Source organism: Pecten maximus, chromosome 11 (genome assembly GCF_902652985.1).
Source record: "Pecten maximus chromosome 11, xPecMax1.1, whole genome shotgun sequence".
Taxonomy (NCBI): domain Eukaryota; kingdom Metazoa; phylum Mollusca; class Bivalvia; order Pectinida; family Pectinidae; genus Pecten; species Pecten maximus.
This window is the reverse complement of record NC_047025.1, coordinates 21,242,276-21,260,120: the sequence shown is the minus strand read 5'-3', so window position 1 is coordinate 21,260,120 and position 17,845 is coordinate 21,242,276. Positions and strand designations below refer to the sequence as shown.

At 40.7% G+C, this 17,845-nt stretch overlaps 1 protein-coding gene across 1 annotated transcript in view; it reads right to left on the bottom strand.

Annotated features, from left to right (window-relative positions):
• Positions 1-17,845, bottom strand: part of LOC117338495 (ATP-dependent DNA helicase Q4-like) — a 263,643-nt gene that overhangs the window by 176,691 nt on the left and 69,107 nt on the right. The window contains exons 14-16 of the mRNA XM_033899851.1: positions 9,358-9,540; positions 8,932-9,094; positions 7,160-7,431 (exon numbers count right to left, since the gene is read on the bottom strand). Coding sequence (XP_033755742.1) covers positions 7,160-7,431; positions 8,932-9,094; positions 9,358-9,540 — 618 coding nt within the window. The remainder of the gene's footprint in view (positions 1-7,159; positions 7,432-8,931; positions 9,095-9,357; positions 9,541-17,845) is intronic.

Genomic DNA, 17,845 nt, shown 5'->3' with positions numbered 1-17,845 from the left:
ATCTGATAATGGAGAAATGACATAAACCATTATGTAGGTTCAACATGTAGTCTAAATATTGTATCAGCAACAGTTCAGTGACCTACAGGACATTACACTGTGTCACAAACAGAAACACTTAGACACGGACAATAGCAGTAGGACAATAGGGAAAACTTGACAATGAATAGAGAGGTATTGGACCAATCTAGTGACGTTTTGTTGTGTAAATAATGGTATTCAGTAGGAGGGGTCACTTGATGGTCATTTGTCAATCCCACAGATCAATATCTAATAGAAAAATGCATGTTTACTTGCATGTATCCCTCTTGTTTACAAATATAGGGACAGGCACCAGTCTAAAGTAGTGATATTGACAGTAAATTAAACCAATAAATTGTCTGTGGATCATCAGTATTTTGAGGATTACAAACAATAAAGTTTGACTGATAATGAATGTCTATAGCCCTCAATTTGTGAGCCTTTCTCTCAGAGAGGATTGGAAATATATCCCCATTTACACTGAATCATATCTATCACTGTAAACCATCTCTATAACTGTGTACTGTTGGAAAATGTTAGCATGCAGCCATGATCTTTTTTAAAAGTATTTCAGATAACTAAGACTTTCCCTTAATTAAGAAAATTAAAAGTGTACATGTTTTGTAAATAGCTAGTTAACTTTTTCAGTACCGTTGTCGACTATAGTCGACATAAAAATGTGCTCCCTTTTCCCCGTTCATAATTTCAAGCTCCCTCTTCCCCACTGTCGACTATAGTCCACAGGCTAAGTCGACGTTATTAAAGTGTTGATTTGTTGAAAACATCAACCGACATGTAAAATGATCCAATGAAATGACATATAAAATGTGTTAAGAACTTTAGAAACAAACATTTTGGTTGATAAATTCGTTTTTATTTCATTTGTGTTACGTGTTTTCCGTTAGAGTAATAGGTGATATTTTCTCAATATGTTGTTAACTGTAAACAATATGGCGGCTTGCTACATTTGCATTTTAGATATCAGAGTCTAGGATGTTTCAGAGTGTTCAATCTGACATCTAGATCTAATTTTGTTAAATATTTCTTAATTATGTACAAAGATAACACTAACCTTTCTGTTTCTATATGAAAAAACAACACACCAAAAATGTACATGTAGTCTGCCATTTTGTTTAAACTTCTGGGGGCGAGCCTAATAACTACTTCCGGTACGGAATCCGGAAAGAACACAAAGTACGGAAAGAGTTAAGCTGCAGAACAATAAAATTACAATTCGTTAGGTCCCACAAGAATGAGAATGTTACCGTATGTAATCAGAACGCTTTACAGACTTATCACTTGTACCCACACGACTTCATTCAGCTTTGACAGTGTAGCATTATTTACAAACATCAACTGAGGTAAACAGTTTTTTAAAACTTGTAAACAAATTTTTAGGTGAAGGCTCCGATATACCTATTTCATAATTTCACTATTTATATGAAGACATCATCGTTAAATGAGTAAGAAATACGAAATCGTTTATTGAGTATGAAACAAGAAATCATCGTTTATTGAGTATGAAACAAGAAATCATCGTTTATTGAGTATGAAACAAGAAATCATCGTTTATTGAGTATGAAACAAGAAATCATCGTTAAATGATTATGAAACAAGAAATCATCGTTAAATGATTATGAAACAAGAAATCACCGTATAATGAATATGAAACAAGAAATCATCATTTAAATGAGTATAACAAATATATATTTGTAGTTGCTTTAAGCTTCCTCTTTATGTACAGAATTTACAGCAATTGTAAAGATTGGAGTCAGATTAGCTAAGCATAGCAAAAAAATGATTGATCCAGTCCAGACTAAAATAAAGGAAAACGCTGAGATATACAAGTGTATCTTAAACTGATTAAAACAAACATGACTCGCAATAGGACATCATGTGGTTGTGTAGAATATAATTACATATATAAATAGCCCTTTTGACAAACAGAGTTGCCTCTCTTTATCACAGCTGGCACCACTCTTACTGCCACTTTCGGAAATGCCATGAGAAAGTATAATGGCAGCAAACAACGAAAATTTCATACTTCAGTAACGATGAATTGAATTCATTTAAGGTCCCCCGCAATAAGAACTACCCGAGACAGTATGACCAGTATGATACAGAAAGAAAGCTGATTGGATACGGCCAAAGGAGTATGGAAATGAAGGACATAAACATCAAAATGACAATGAAACTGGATTGGCCTTGAGATAAAATGAAGTTGACAACTCCACTTGGTGAAATCATGCCGAACCCGTTTTTGCTGAATGGCTGGGCTTCTGATATGAATGATATTCCGGATTTTGTCAATGGCGATCTATAACAATTACCTTGTGTTGGAAGTAAACGCAAAGAGACAATTTTGGAAGTAGGGAAGTAGTAAGCTGTCTTCTGACATCATTTGATTATTTCACTTCATGTATCAAACAGTTTACATCCCTTTGTTAAATATGAAAAATACTTCTCAAGGACAAGAATAAACTTGACAAAAGAATGTAAAGAAAATATAACATATATAGATAGAATAATTTCCATAAAAAAAAAAAATAAAATAAAGCTAGAAAATGTCTGTAAGACCATAAATACCCCCACATCCACTTGACAACCCCAAACACAGTGGTGAGGATCGCATCAGCAGTTCCTGAGAACAGCTAGTTACATTGCGTCAGGACGGGACATGACCCAACGGGAGAGGATGCGACTGGACAGCCATTTGATGGCTGGGGCATAAAAATCAGAAGTCCAAGTTCAGCCTTCTTTTTTTATTATTAGAGTGTCATATTAATATACCTGAAGTATCAGACGTACATCATAGAATGTTTTGATTAAACAGTTAACGTTGACATCCGACCAATATTGGCTTATGAGACACTTAAATATACAAGTTATCCGACTTCCATCATTAAAATCTACAATACAAAGAAGGAAGTTCAGGTTAGAGACTAACACTAGCCCCCTATAGGTACAACCAGACCATATTAATTATACTAGAAAATTTGGTTTAAAAAGTAATAATTGTATGTGATCATTATATATAATCACTGTGAGCACGGCCTCAAAAAGATCATTAATTGCTGAATACAGCAATATACATAACTTATATATAAACCTTTTAATGAGACACAAAGTCAATATCCAATTTACATTATATTGCAATAGTCTATATTTTTATTGAATGAAAAGGACAAGCAAATAACTGATGTAGTTAAGTTGTCGTGTGAATTCCTTGATATATAGCCGTAGGAACCATATTTTGCTACACAGGCTTTAACCATTTACCCTGCTCTGTATTAATACGGTCTTTTATGGGATAAAATCCAATCTTACATTTTTTGTAGTGCAGCCAAAAAAAGGTGGGTTACAATGAGACTGTGACCTGTTTATGTAATGTACACTCATTTGTGTTCATTTAAGCATTGAACGGCTTTCAGTTGGCATTCATAGTCAATATGAATGCCAACTGGACAGAGGCAAATTCAACATGAAGCAAAATTCAACATGAAGCGCTATGTTGTAATAGATAATATCATTTGAATGTCTTCAAATCTTTCATATAAAAAAACCATCAATTTTCATGACACCACTTAAAACCTGTTAATATACAGATTTCCTGTAGTACACGTAACAAGTTTTCGTGTATATATTACAATATCGTTTTACCTCCGTATAAGTGGTGGCTGCAAATTTCAATTAGGAGATGCCTAAGGAACCATTGTTATTGGCACAGTAATTTGTACTATACAAAATCTCTTTATCCTTTCTATCAGCATGGATTCTCAGGTTAGCAATGTTCCTGGTCTCTTGAACCTTACGTTTTGCAAGTTGTTTACGGTTTTTTTAATGGTGGAATGATTAGTTCAACACTTTTTGATGTCGTCATGTCAGAAAATTTAAAACCTTTATCAGCCTCGATAGCATCACCCTGTTCATGTAAGTCGATTGACCCACTTAGTTTAGGTTTATTTGTACAAGTCAGAAACAAACATGACTTCATGTTCTTAAAATATAAGGCATCTCTAAAACTTACTGATATCTTAAATGTTTTAGTTGGGAACAATGTTGGTGGCAGAGTATGAAGAGATGTAGGCCCTGCATGAAGCAGTTTATGATGAGAGTACATTATGTTTTTTTGTGTTATGGCTCCATAACCTAAAATAGAAAATATATTGAAGTTAATTCTTATAATTTAATCTAATGTTCACAATCCCTGTGGAAATCTACTATTACTGATGAACTCTTTTCCCTCAGAAATTAGAAATCGCTGTATCAGTCAATCAAAAGTGCCATTACAAACGGTGACATCATTTTATTTTTTTTTTTTTTTACATCATGGACTGATAACATTTATTTCTAAGCCAATCTTAAAATGCTTGTTTCAAGCAAGATTTAATGATTAAATATTACTATTTAATGTTTTTGCATTTTACATTGTTTGGCACTCTTAGCCAAAACGACTTGATCAATAAAACGATCCTTTTGTACGTCTGTCTGGTGTACTGGTTGACAAATTTAGTAGCCTGGTGCGTGAGGACAGGTCCCTGTAGGTGATTACCTTACACTCCGACGCCTTGTTTGAACAACAGCATGAAACATCAATATTCCAAGAACCACTCAACATATAGATATTTGGAATTTGAAAACTCTAAGCATGTCTGTTGACCAGGAACAACCCCAACATTCATTCAGCACCTATCCATTTACAGATGCTGGTAGCAGCTTTTAACTATGTACATAATGTAACTTTTCACCAGTTTCAATGGAATGTGATCCTAAATTATTGATGGAAGCAGCTATCTGCACTTGCTTATCAGATGATAATTTTGTGTGAAGCCATTTGTGCTGACAGTTTTAAATATCTCTCATACATGGTTTGAATTGATGTAGACATTTGTTATGTTCAATTTAAAGGAAAGACATAATGTATTGATAAAAAAAGTCAGGCTCAATTGCTTAGGTCATTTATCAAATGCATTTAAATATTAATGTAGAAATTGGTGACAAAGACAAGCAGCATGCAGCCAAGGACGAGACTTATTTATGGTCTCAGCACTTGAGGGGTAAAGCTGCTTCAAACAAATTCCTTGTCACTTGACTACTTCTTGAGGCAGCACTGACTCAACAAAAAGAAACAAGAGGCCCAATGAGCCTGCATCACTCACCTGGTATTCACCACTTTGATATGTTTCTTAGCCTGTCAGTTATTCAAAGGGAGTTGTTGGAGTGTTTTACCAAAGTTACCTCCCGTAACCTTAAGTGTGGTTCAAGGTCATTCCTTATTACAAAATGTTTCCGGCTATATCTCAGAGACCTATCACTATATATCATGATACTAAGTGATTTGGTTACTGAGAAGTTGCTTAAATATTTCAACAAATTTGATCTCTGTGACCTTGAATATTGGTCAAGGTCATTTCTTGTCATAAATCTTGTCATCCATCATCCTTAAAACCTACCTGCCAAATATCTTGATTCTAGACCTTTGATCAATCAGAAGTCATTGGAGCATTTAAAAAATTTAACCCCTATGACCTCAAGGGAATGTAGATTAAAACTGAAAGTAACATGCCACATTGAACAGTGATCTTTGATATTTTTATGTTACATGACAATGAACCAATGTGAAACAGATCTGGAAAATACAGTTATGACAGACAAATACAGGAAGGGAATCGAAGCAACAGTCAATTTCACAATGCAATTTATGTCTAAAATCAACTCCAAACAAAACTTCAATAATATCATTTTACATCAATTATATATATTATAAATCTGTCAATCTACAATAATTTTCTCTGATTTCTGCCACATCTAGTACCCACCTGAGAGTTCAAATCACAAGTATAACTGAGAGCACCAGAGGAAATAAATGGTGGATTTCCTCCCGACTCAATTCCCACACTTTACATCCCAAGCATCAATGACAAGTCCTAGAAGGACAGATGTAGGATGAAGGTTTACATTTGTTACAGACCCCAAGCATCACTGAAGAGTCCTAGAAGGACAGATGTAGGATGAAGGTTTACATTTGTTACAGACCCCAAGCATCACTGAAGAGTCCTAGAAGGACAGATGTAGGATGAAGTTTTACATTTGTTACAGACCCCAAACATCACTGAAGAGTCCTAGAAGGACAGATGTAGGATGAAGTTTTACATTTGTTACAGACCCCAAACATCACTGAAGAGTCCTCAGAAAGACAGCTGTGTGATGAAGGTTTACATTTGTTACAGACCCCAAACATCACTGAAGAGTCCTCAGAAAGACAGCTGTGTGATGAAGGTTTACATTTGTTACAGACCCCAAACATCACTGAAGAGTCCTCAGAAAGACAGCTGTGTGATGAAGGTTTACATTTGTTACAGACCCCAAGCATCACTGAAGAGTCCTAGAAGGACAGATGTAGGATGAAGTTTTACATTTGTTACAGACCCCAAGCATCACTGAAGAGTCCTCAGAACGACAGCTGTATGATGTAGTTTTATATTCCTTACAGACCTTTAGCTTATATCTGTAATTTGACTTATACTGTATCTACCACAAAATTCATATGTAAAGGCGTAATCCACTTACACCTGTATCTTACATCCCTGTCATTAAGGTACACACAAGTACATCACAAGTAATACTAATGATATGTATACATCAGTCAGGTAAGACTACAGTAACAGGTATCATCTGGGTTGTCCTGTAGGTCTTCCCTTGTGTTGTAAAAACTTACCTTTATCCCATTTTCATTTTACCTGTCTGTCCGAAAAAAACAAAAGTGTCCAAACAAATGGAACTTTGCTGAGCAATATTCAGGTAAAACATAGAAAGATGGCAATGTTACATGAACCATGATATTCAACTTTAAAAAGAAAATACTTGCCAACTCTTCATTTTTTTTGAAGGAAACAACCAATTTTGGACCTGTTTAGACATAAAATACCAGTAGAAATTTTTCATTGATCAAAAAACCAATAAGTCCAGAAGGGCAGCATCAAATATATAGCCCAAGATTTGTTCTTACATAGTTCCCCTCCTTCCCATCCCCTCCCAAAAAACTTGAAAATTTCCACAAAAAGTTGGCAAGCAAGAAAAGTCCTCCTTGTAAAACTGATTGAGTACACTGTACGGTAACATAATAAACATCCCCTACCTCCGAGTCCAAGAATAGGTGACAATGGGAGTCTCTTCCATCCCTTCCTGCTCGACCAATCTCCTGAACATAGCTCTCAAAACTCTTCGGGAGATTATAATGGATGACTCCACGGACATTGGACTTATCCAGACCCATACCAAAGGCCACTGTCGCCACAACAACCCTCAGTCGCCCAGACATAAAAGCATTTTGGACTCTCTTGCGTTGAGCTGGAGTTAAACCTGCATGGTAACTCTCTGCATCCCAGAAAGCATATTTTTTCCTTCCTCCTAAAGGAGACAGAAGTTATTAGATTTTCTGCTGAAGTAGCAATCGGTATCAACAACTTCGGCCATTTCATATTTCTTTCTGAATAATTCAGGTTTATGTAGATTTTATCAAACTTTTTTTATCTCAAAAGATATGAACATCTACGAGGGCTGAATGATAAGTTGTGAGCCTCATAATGAAGGATTTGAATTTTGCCGGACACATTGTATTATTTTTCAACTTTTGCCTGTGGTGTTTATGGGCCTCAATGCCACTTTTAGAAGTCCTTTTCTTAGCTGCTCAGAAAGTCATCCACTGCATGTTAGGATTAGGGTAAGGGTTAGGGTGCCTGAAATAGCTGTTATCAGTTTTGGAAATAGATGAAAGTCTGATGGAGCAAGTTCAGGTGAATAAGGCGGATGTTCAATCAATTTAAAGCCACAATCGTGAATGCATGGCAGTCATGGCAATGACAGACTCTTTCACCCTAACCGATTTTGTCCATTCTGCAAAAGCTGCTTATCTTGTTTACTATAGAGTGCTACCTCGTAGATATAAACTAACCAAATGAGACCAGTCCTTGGGTACACGGCCCTATATAGTCAGAATAGTAGGACTTAAAAAGAACATCCTTGAGTACCTCCTTTAATACGAGGCTCACAACATATCAATCAACCCTCGTATAATGTACCCTTGTCAACTTGAAATCCTGATTTTGGCATTAGATTTTGGCATATAGATCTAGGTTCAGGAGTGTTTATATAAATAATAGGGAATATGTTTATATGGAAACGCACAAATAAAAGGTACTCAACTTATGAAAGCTCTAGGTAGTCTTCATGTCCCTACTTCTTGTCACAGTTAACAAGAGTGCCATGTTTGGAGACACTGACTACTTTATAACAAGAGGCTGATGGTCCTAACGATCAGTTGAGTGTGACACACACTTAGGAGTAGATCAGACTGATTAGGAATAAATGTATATAAATCACAATACACTCACTAGCTTTAGTCGGAATAGATTCCTCTTTATAATGTTAGACGTCAAGCTAGGAAGCCTGGGGTTATTCTATCTACAAGGCCATCATCTCAGGTCCTAGAGGCAATGTTAAAGTATGTGATGACCTTGATCTATTATACTGATGTCTTTTAACAAAGTCTATCTTCTCATTCATAAGCTTTTCACTAAGGCCATAATCTGAACGCTGAGACTTGTGACCTTGACTTATAACACATATCTTTAGTACTGACCTTTCTTTTTACGAAGGCCATCCTCCCAATCCTATGACTTGTGACCGTGACCTTAAATACTGACCTATCACTTTACTAATGCCATCATCCCAGTTCTGAGACTTGTGACCTTGACCTATAACACAGATCCTTAGTACTGACCTTTCTTTTAACGAAGGCCATTTTCCCAATCCTAAGACTTGTGACCTTGACCTTTAATACTGACCTTTCTGTTTACTAAGGCCATTTTCCTAATCCTAAGACTTGTGACCTTGACCTTTAATACTGACCTTTCTTTTTACTAAGGCCATCCTCCCACTCCTGAGACTTTTCTTCCTTCAGACATGTCCTGATTAGTGTAGCAAGTCGCTCGGTCTGTTCACGTCGAGTACAGTAGATGATGATAGACTCACAGTCACTAAATCTCTTCCCCTGTAGCATCCCGATCAGAGACTAAAACAAGAAAACATAATAGAACTTAAAAAGGTAGTGGGACAACCTCCCTAACCCCTACCGCCCCTTCCTGTAATTAACTGTAGTTGGATGTCCGCAGAGGATCAGGAAAACATCAACCTCACAGGAACACTACAGCATTTACAGTAATTGTCGAGTGGTGCTCGCCCATTAATTTGGGAAGATATCGACAAATATTTTTAAGTTAGGAACAGTGTGGAACATACAGTAATTCAGAAGTGTTAGAGTAAAGGTAGGAGTACCTGATCTCTATCCTCATCCCGCGATACCGACAGGAAGAGGTTCCTAGGTACTGGTGGGCCCCGGATTATCGCCTCATCACAATCTTCGATGCCGATGTGCTTAGCAACATCAGCAGCAGTGGACTGTGTGGCAGTAGCAGTCAAACCAAGGAAACAATGTACACCAAATTTGTCACGTAGAACCTGTACGAAAAAAGCAATTCATGCTGACACCTGTACGATAAAAATGATTCATGTGACACCTGTACGATATATTTTTTAGCTATTCACGGTGTCAGGTAATATGTGTATGATATAATAGTACAGTTATTCATGGAGTGATGTAATACATCTATACCTGTACGATATAATGTTAGTTACTCATGGAGTGATGCGACACCTGTACGATATAATGGTATATATAGTTATTCATGGAATGATGTAATACCTGTACAATATAATACCTGTACGATATAATGGTATATATAGTTATTCATGGAATGATGTAATACCTGTACAATATAATACCTGTACGATATAATGGTATATATAGTTATACATGGAATGATGTAATACCTGTACAATATAATACCTGTACGATATAATACCTGTACGGTAATACCTGTACGATATAATACCTGTACAATATAATACCTGTACGATATAACACCTGTACAATATAATACCTGTACGATATAATACCTGTACGATATAATACCTGTACGATATAATGTTAGTTATTCATGGAGTGATGTAATACCTGTACGATATAATGTTAGTTATTCATGGAGTGATGTAATACATCTATACCTGTACGATATAATGTTATAGTTATTCATGGAGTGATGTAATACCTGTACGATATAATGTTAGTTATTCATGGAGTGATGTAATACCTGTACGATATAATGTTAGTTATTCATGGAGTGATATAATACCTGTACGATATAATGTTATAGTTATTCATGGAGTGATGTAATACCTGTACGATATAATGTTAGTTATTCATGGAGTGATGTAATACCTGTACGATATAATGTTATACTTATTCATGCAGTGATGTACTTTATACCTGTATGATATAATACATTATAATACGTTATACGTTATACTTATTCATTGTAGAGGTACTGGCATTTTCTTAAGTTGGGCCTTCATCACACACTTGAAGGTTATGAAGAGAAGGCAGTTGCATAATTTTATCTTTTATGACTTGTTCTAATGCATTCATTTATGATTCCATTTAATACCCTTTCTTGCCAAATAACAGACTAAATATCACACACTTGTGGCCTTCAGAAGAAGCTACATAGAAAAATTAACACATTTAACCCTCATGACCTTGAAGAATCTAATGGGTTGCAAAGTAAAATTGCTATCTGATCTATAAAAAAAGACAGATGTAGCTAGTGATGGTACTCTTATATCTAATATAAACATTTTTATGACTCCAAGCCTCGGTCTATCAACAAACAAACGGATCAGTTCTGACACTATAAGAAACAAGATTTAGCCCACTCATCTCAAAATTTCTCTAAATGAAATCATCATATAAACGAATAATAGTCAGGATGGTTCAGTTTCAGTACCCAGGCACAATATCAAATTCCTACTGTACCCATGAACAGAATATAATACTCCAGATACCTACCGGTAGTATTAAATTCAACCTGTACCTACAGACAGATCTAGCTACATTCCCCCTGTACCCACAGACAGAGCTAGATTCTCCCTGTACCCACAGACAGAGCTAGATTCTCCCTGTACCCACTGACAGAGCTAGATTCCACCTGTACCCACTGACAGAGCTAGATTCCACCTGTACCCACAGACAGAACTAGATTCTCCCTGTACCCACTGACAGAGTTACATTCCCCCTGTACCCACTGACAGAGCTAGATTCTCCCTGTACCCACAGACAGACAGAGATAGATTCTCCCTGTACCCACTGACAGAGCTACATTCCCCCTGTACCCACTGACAGAGCTAGATTCCACCTGTACCCACTGACAGAGCTAGATTCCCCCTGTACCTACAGACAGAGCTAGATTCCCCCTGTACCCACAGACAGAGCTAGATTCTCCCTGTACCCACTGACAGAGCTAGATTCCCCCTGTACCCACAGACAGAGCTAGATTCTCCCTGTACCTTTAAACAGAGCTAGATTCTCCCTGTACCCACAGACAGAGCTAGATTCTCCCTGTACCCACAGACAGAGCTAGATTCCCCCTGTACCCACAGACAGAGTTAGATTCCCCCTGTACCTACAGACAGAGCTAGATTCTCCCTGTACCCACTGAGAGCTAGATTCCCCCTGTACCTACAGACAGAGCTAGATTCTCCCTGTACCTACAGACAGAGCTAGATTCCCCCTGTACCCACAGACAGAGCTAGATTCTCTCTGTACCCACAGACAGAGCTAGATTCCCCCTGTACCCACAGACAGAGCTAGATTCTCCCTGTACCCATAGACAGAGCTAGATTCCCCCTGTACCCACAGAAAGAGCTAGATTCCCCCTGTACCCACAGACAGAGCTAGATTCCCCCTGTACCTACAGACAGAGCTAGATTCTCCCTGTACCCACTGACAGAGCTACATTCCCCCTGTACCCACTGACAGAGCTAGATTCCCCCTGTACCCACAGACAGAGTTAGATTCTCCCTGTACCCACTGACAGAGCTAGATTCTCCCTGTACCCACAGACAGAGCTACATTCCCCCTGTACCCACTGACAGAGCTAGATTCCCCCTGTACCCACAGACAGAGCTAGATTCTCCCTGTACCCACAGACAGAGCTACATTCCCCCTGTACCCACAGACAGAGCTAGATTCTCCCTGTACCCACAGACAGAGCTAGATTCTCCCTGTACCCACTGACAGAGCTAGATTCCACCTGTACCCACTGACAGAGCTAGATTCCACCTGTACCCACAGACAGAACTAGATTCTCCCTGTACCCACTGACAGAGTTACATTCCCCCTGTACCCACTGACAGAGCTAGATTCTCCCTGTACCCACAGACAGAGCTAGATTCTCCCTGTACCCACAGACAGAGCTAGATTCCCCCTGTACCCACAGACAGAGTTACATTCCTCCTGTACCCACTGAGAGAGCTAGATTCTCCCTGTACCCACAGACAGAGTTACATCCCCCCTGTAACCACAAACAGAGCTAGATTCCCCCTGTACCCACAGACAGAGCTAGATTCCCCCTGTACCCACAGACAGACAGAGCTAGATTCTCCCTGTACCCACAGACAGAGCTAGATTCTCCCTGTACCTACAGACAGAGATAGATTCTCCCTGTACCCACTGACAGAGATAGATTCTCCCTGTACCCACAGACAGAGATAGATTCTCCCTGTACCCACAGACAGAGCTAGATTCCCCCTGTAACCACAGACAGAGCTAGATTCTCCCTGTACCCACAGACAGAACTAGATTGCCCCTGTACCCACTGACAGAGCTAGATTCTCCCTGTACCCACTGACAGAGCTAGATTCTCCCTGTACCCACTGACAGAGCTAGATTCCCCCTGTACCCACAGACAGAGTTACATTTCCCCTGTACCCACAGACAGAGTTACATCCCCCATGTAACCACAAACAGAGATAGATTCCCCCTGTACCCACTGACAGAGCTAGATTCTCCCTGTACCCACTGACAGAGCTAGATTCTCCCTGTACCCACTGACAGAGCTAGATTCCCCCTGTACCCACAGACAGAGTTACATTTCCCCTGTACCCACAGACAGAGTTACATTCCCCCTGTACCCACAGACAGAGCTAGATTCCCCCTGTACCCACAGACAGAGCTAGATTCTCCCTGTACCCACTGACAGAGTTACATTCCCCCTGTACCCACAGACAGAGCTAGATTCTCCCTGTACCCACAGACAGAGCTAGATTCTCCCTGTACCCACAGACAGAGCTAGATTCCCCCTGTACCCACAGACAGAGCTAGATTCTCCCTGTACCCACAGACAGAGCTAGATTCCCCCTGTACCCACAGACAGAGCTACATTCCCCCTGTACCCACTGACAGAGCTAGATTCTCCCTGTACCCACAGACAGAGCTACATCCCTCCTGTACCCACAGACAGAGTAACATTCCCCCTGTACCCACAGACAGAGTTACATCTCCCCTGTACCCACAGACAGAGTTACATTCCCCCTGTACCCAGAGTTACATTCCCCCTGTACCCACAAACAGAGCTACATCCCTCCTGTACCCACAGACAGAGTTACATTTCCCCTGTACCCACTGACAGAGTTACCTTCCCCCTGTACCATCACAAGACAATGATCTTTATAGGTTCTAAATCAATGTAAATTTGTTCTTTTTCTTTATTGTCTGTTGTATTTACAGTCAGGTTAATAGTGAATGAATTACAATACAATGTATTAACCTCCTTCTTATGCAAACATAAGACAACGGAGAGCCAACAAATAAAAGATATGTAAGATCTACCAAGTACTTCTCTAGGAATATCCACCCAGTACTTCTCTAGGAATATCCACCAAGTACTTCTCTAGGAATATCTACCAAGTACTTCTCTAGGAATATCTACCATGTACTTCTCTAGGAATATCTACCATGTACTTCTCTAGGAATATCTACTATGTACTTCTCTAAGAATATCTACCAAGTACTTCTCTAGGAATATCTACCAAGTACTTCTCTAGGAATATCTACCAAGTACTTCTCTAGGAATATCTACCAAGTACTTCTCTAGGAATATCCACCAAGTACTTCTCTAGGAATATCTACCACGTACTTCTCTAGGAATATCTACAAGTACTTCTCTAGGAATATCTACCAAGTACTTCTCTAGGAATATCCACCAAGTACTTCTCTAGGAATATCTACCATGTACTTCTCTAGGAATATCTACCAAGTACTTCTCTAGGAATATCCACCATGTACTTCTCTAGGTATATCCACCAAGTACTTCTCTAGGAATATCCACCAAGTACTTCTCTAGGAATATCTACCAAGTACTTCTCTAGGAATATCTACCATGTACTTCTCTAGGAATATCTACAAGTACTTCTCTAGGAATATCTACAAGTACTTCTCTAGGAATATCCACCAAGTACTTTTCTAGGAATATCTACCATGTACTTCTCTAGGAATATCTACCAAGTACTTCAGACAGAGCTAGATTCCCCCTGTACCCACTGACAGAGTTAGATTCACCCTGTACCCACTGACAGAGCTAGATTGCCCCTGTACCCACTGACAGAGCTAGATTGCCCCTGTACCCACAGACAGAGCTAGATTCCCTCTGTACCCACAGACAGAGCTAGATTCCCCCTGTACCCACAGACAGAGCTAGATTCCCCCTGTACCCACAGACAGAGCTAGATTCCCCCTGTACCCACTGACAGAGCTAGATTCCCCCTGTACCCACAGACAGAGCTACATTCCCCCTGTACCCACAGACAGAGCTACATTCCCCCTGTACCCACTGACAGAGCTAGATTCTCCCTGTACCCACAGACAGAGCTAGATTCTCTCTGTACCCACAGACAGAGCTAGATTCTCCCTTTACCCACAGACAGAGCTAGATTCCCCCTGTACCCACTGACAGAGCTAGATTCTCCCTGTACCCACAGACAGAGCTAGATTCCCCCTGTACCCACAGACAGAGCTAGATTCCCCCTGTACCCACAGACAGAGCTAGATTCCCCCTGTACCCACAGACAGAGCTACATTCCCCCTGTACCCACAGACAGAGCTACATTCTCCCTGTACCCACAGACAGACAGAGCTACATTCTCCCTGTACCCACTGACAGAGCTACATCCCCCCTGTACCCACAGACAGAGCTACATTCCCCCTGTACCCACTGACAGAGCTAGATTCTCCCTGTACCCACTGACAGAGCTACATTCTCCCTGTACCCACTGACAGAGCTACATTCCCCCTGTACCCACTGACAGAGCTACATTCTCCCTGTACCCACAGACAGAGCTAGATTTCCCCTGTACCCACAGACAGAGCTACATTCCCCTTGTACCTACAGACAGAGCTAGATTACCCCTGTACCCAGAGACAGAGCTAGATTCCCCCTGTACCCACTGACAGAGCTACATTCCCCCTGTACCCACTGACAGAGCTACATTCCCCCTGTACCCACTGACAGAGCTACATTCTCCCTGTACCCACAGACAGAGCTAGATTTCCCCTGTACCCAGAGACAGAGCTACATTCCCCTTGTACCTACAGACAGAGCTAGATTTCCCCTGTACCCAGAGACAGAGCTACATTCCCCCTGTACCCACTGACAGAGCTAGATTCCCCCTGTACCCACAGACAGAGCTAGATTCCCCCTGTACCCACTGACAGAGCTAAATTCCCCCTGTACCCACAGACAGAGCTAGATTCTCCCTGTACCCACAGTCAGAGCTAGATTCTCCCTGTACCCACAGACAGAGCTAGATTCTCCCTGTACCTACAGACAGAGTTACATTCCCCTTGTACCCGAAGACAGAGCTAGATTCTCCCTGTACCCACAGACAGAGCTAGATTCTCCCTGTACCCACAGACAGAGCTAGATTCTCCCTGTACCCACAGACAGAGCTAGATTCTCCCTGTACCCATAGACAGAGCTAGATTCTCCCTGTACCTACAGACAGAGCTAGATTCTCCCTGTACCTTTAAACAGAGCTAGATTCCCCCTGTACCCACAGACAGAGCTAGATTCTCCCTGTACCCACAGACAGAGCTAGATTCCCCCTGTACCAACAGACAGAGTTACATTCCCCCTCTACCCACAGACAGAGCTAGATTCCCCCTGTACCCACTGACAGAGCTAGATTCCCCCTGTACCTACAGACAGAGCTAGATTCCCCCTGTAACCACAGACAGAGCTACATTCCCCCTGTACCCACAGACAGAGCTAGATTCTCCCTGTACCCACAGACAGAGCTACATTCCCCCTGTACCCACAGACAGAGCTAGATTCCCCCTGTACCTTTAAACAGAGCTAGATTCTCCCTGTACCCACAGACAGAGCTAGATTCCCCCTGTACCCACAGACAGAGCTAGATTCCCCCTGTACCCACAGACAGAGCTAGATTCCCCCTGTACCCACAGACAGAGCTACATTCCCCCTGTACCCACAGACAGAGCTAGATTCTCCCTGTACCCACAGACAGAGCTACATTCCCCCTGTACCCACAGACAGAGCTAGATTCTCCCTGTACCCACTGACAGAGCTAGATTCCCTCTGTACCCACAGACAGAGTTACATTCCCCCTGTACCCACAGACAGAGCTAGATTCCCCCTGTACCTACAGACAGAGCTACATTCCCCCTGTACCCACAGACAGAGTTACATTCCCCCTGTACCCACAGACAGAGCTAGATTCCCCCTGTACCCACAGACAGAGCTAGATTCCCCCTGTACCTACAGACAGAGCTAGATTCCCCCTATACCCACAGACAGAGCTACATTCCCCCTGTACCCACAGACAGAGTTACATTCCCCCTGTACCCACAGACAGAGCTAGATTCTCCCTGTACCCACTGACAGAGCTACATTCCCCCTGTACCTACAGACAGAGCTAGATTCCCCCTATACCCACTGACAGAGCTACATTCCCCCTGTACCCACAGACAGAGTTACATTCCCCCTGTACCCACAGACAGAGCTAGATTCTCCCTGTACCCACTGACAGAGCTAGATTCTCCCTGTACCCACAGACAGAGCTACGTCCCCTGTACCCACAGACAGAGTTACATTCCCCCTGTAACCACAGACAGAGTTACATTCCCCCTGTACCCACAGACAGAGCTAGATTCTCCCTGTACCCACTGACAGAGCTACATTCCCCCTGTACCCACAGACAGAGCTAGATTCTCCCTGTACCCGCAGACAGAGTTACATTCCCCCTGTACCCACAGACAGAGTTACATTCCCCCTGTACCATCACAAGACAATGATCTTTATAGGTTCTAAATCAATGTAAGTTTGTTCTTTTTCTTTATTGCCTGTTGTATTTACAGTCAGGTTAATAGTGAATGAATTACAATATTAACCTCCTTCTCTGAGTTTAATGTGAGGGAAAACATTAAACATGCAAACATAGGACAACGGAGAGCCAACAAATAAAAGATATGTAAGATCTACCAAGTACTTCTCTAGGAATATCCACCCAGTACTTCTCTAGGAATATCCACCAAGTACTTCTCTAGGAATATCTACCAAGTACTTCTCTAGGAATATCCACCCAGTACTTCTCTAGGAATATCTACCAAGTACTTCTCTAGGAATATCTACAAGTACTTCTCTAGGAATATCTACCAAGTACTTCTCTAGGAATATCCACCAAGTACTTCTCTAGGAATATCCACCCAGTACTTCTCTAGGAATATCCACCCACTACTTCTCTAGGAATATCTACCAAGTACTTCTCTAGGAATATCTACCATGTACTTCTCTAGGAATATCTACCAAGTACTTCTCTAGGAATATCTACCAAGTACTTCTCTAGGAATATC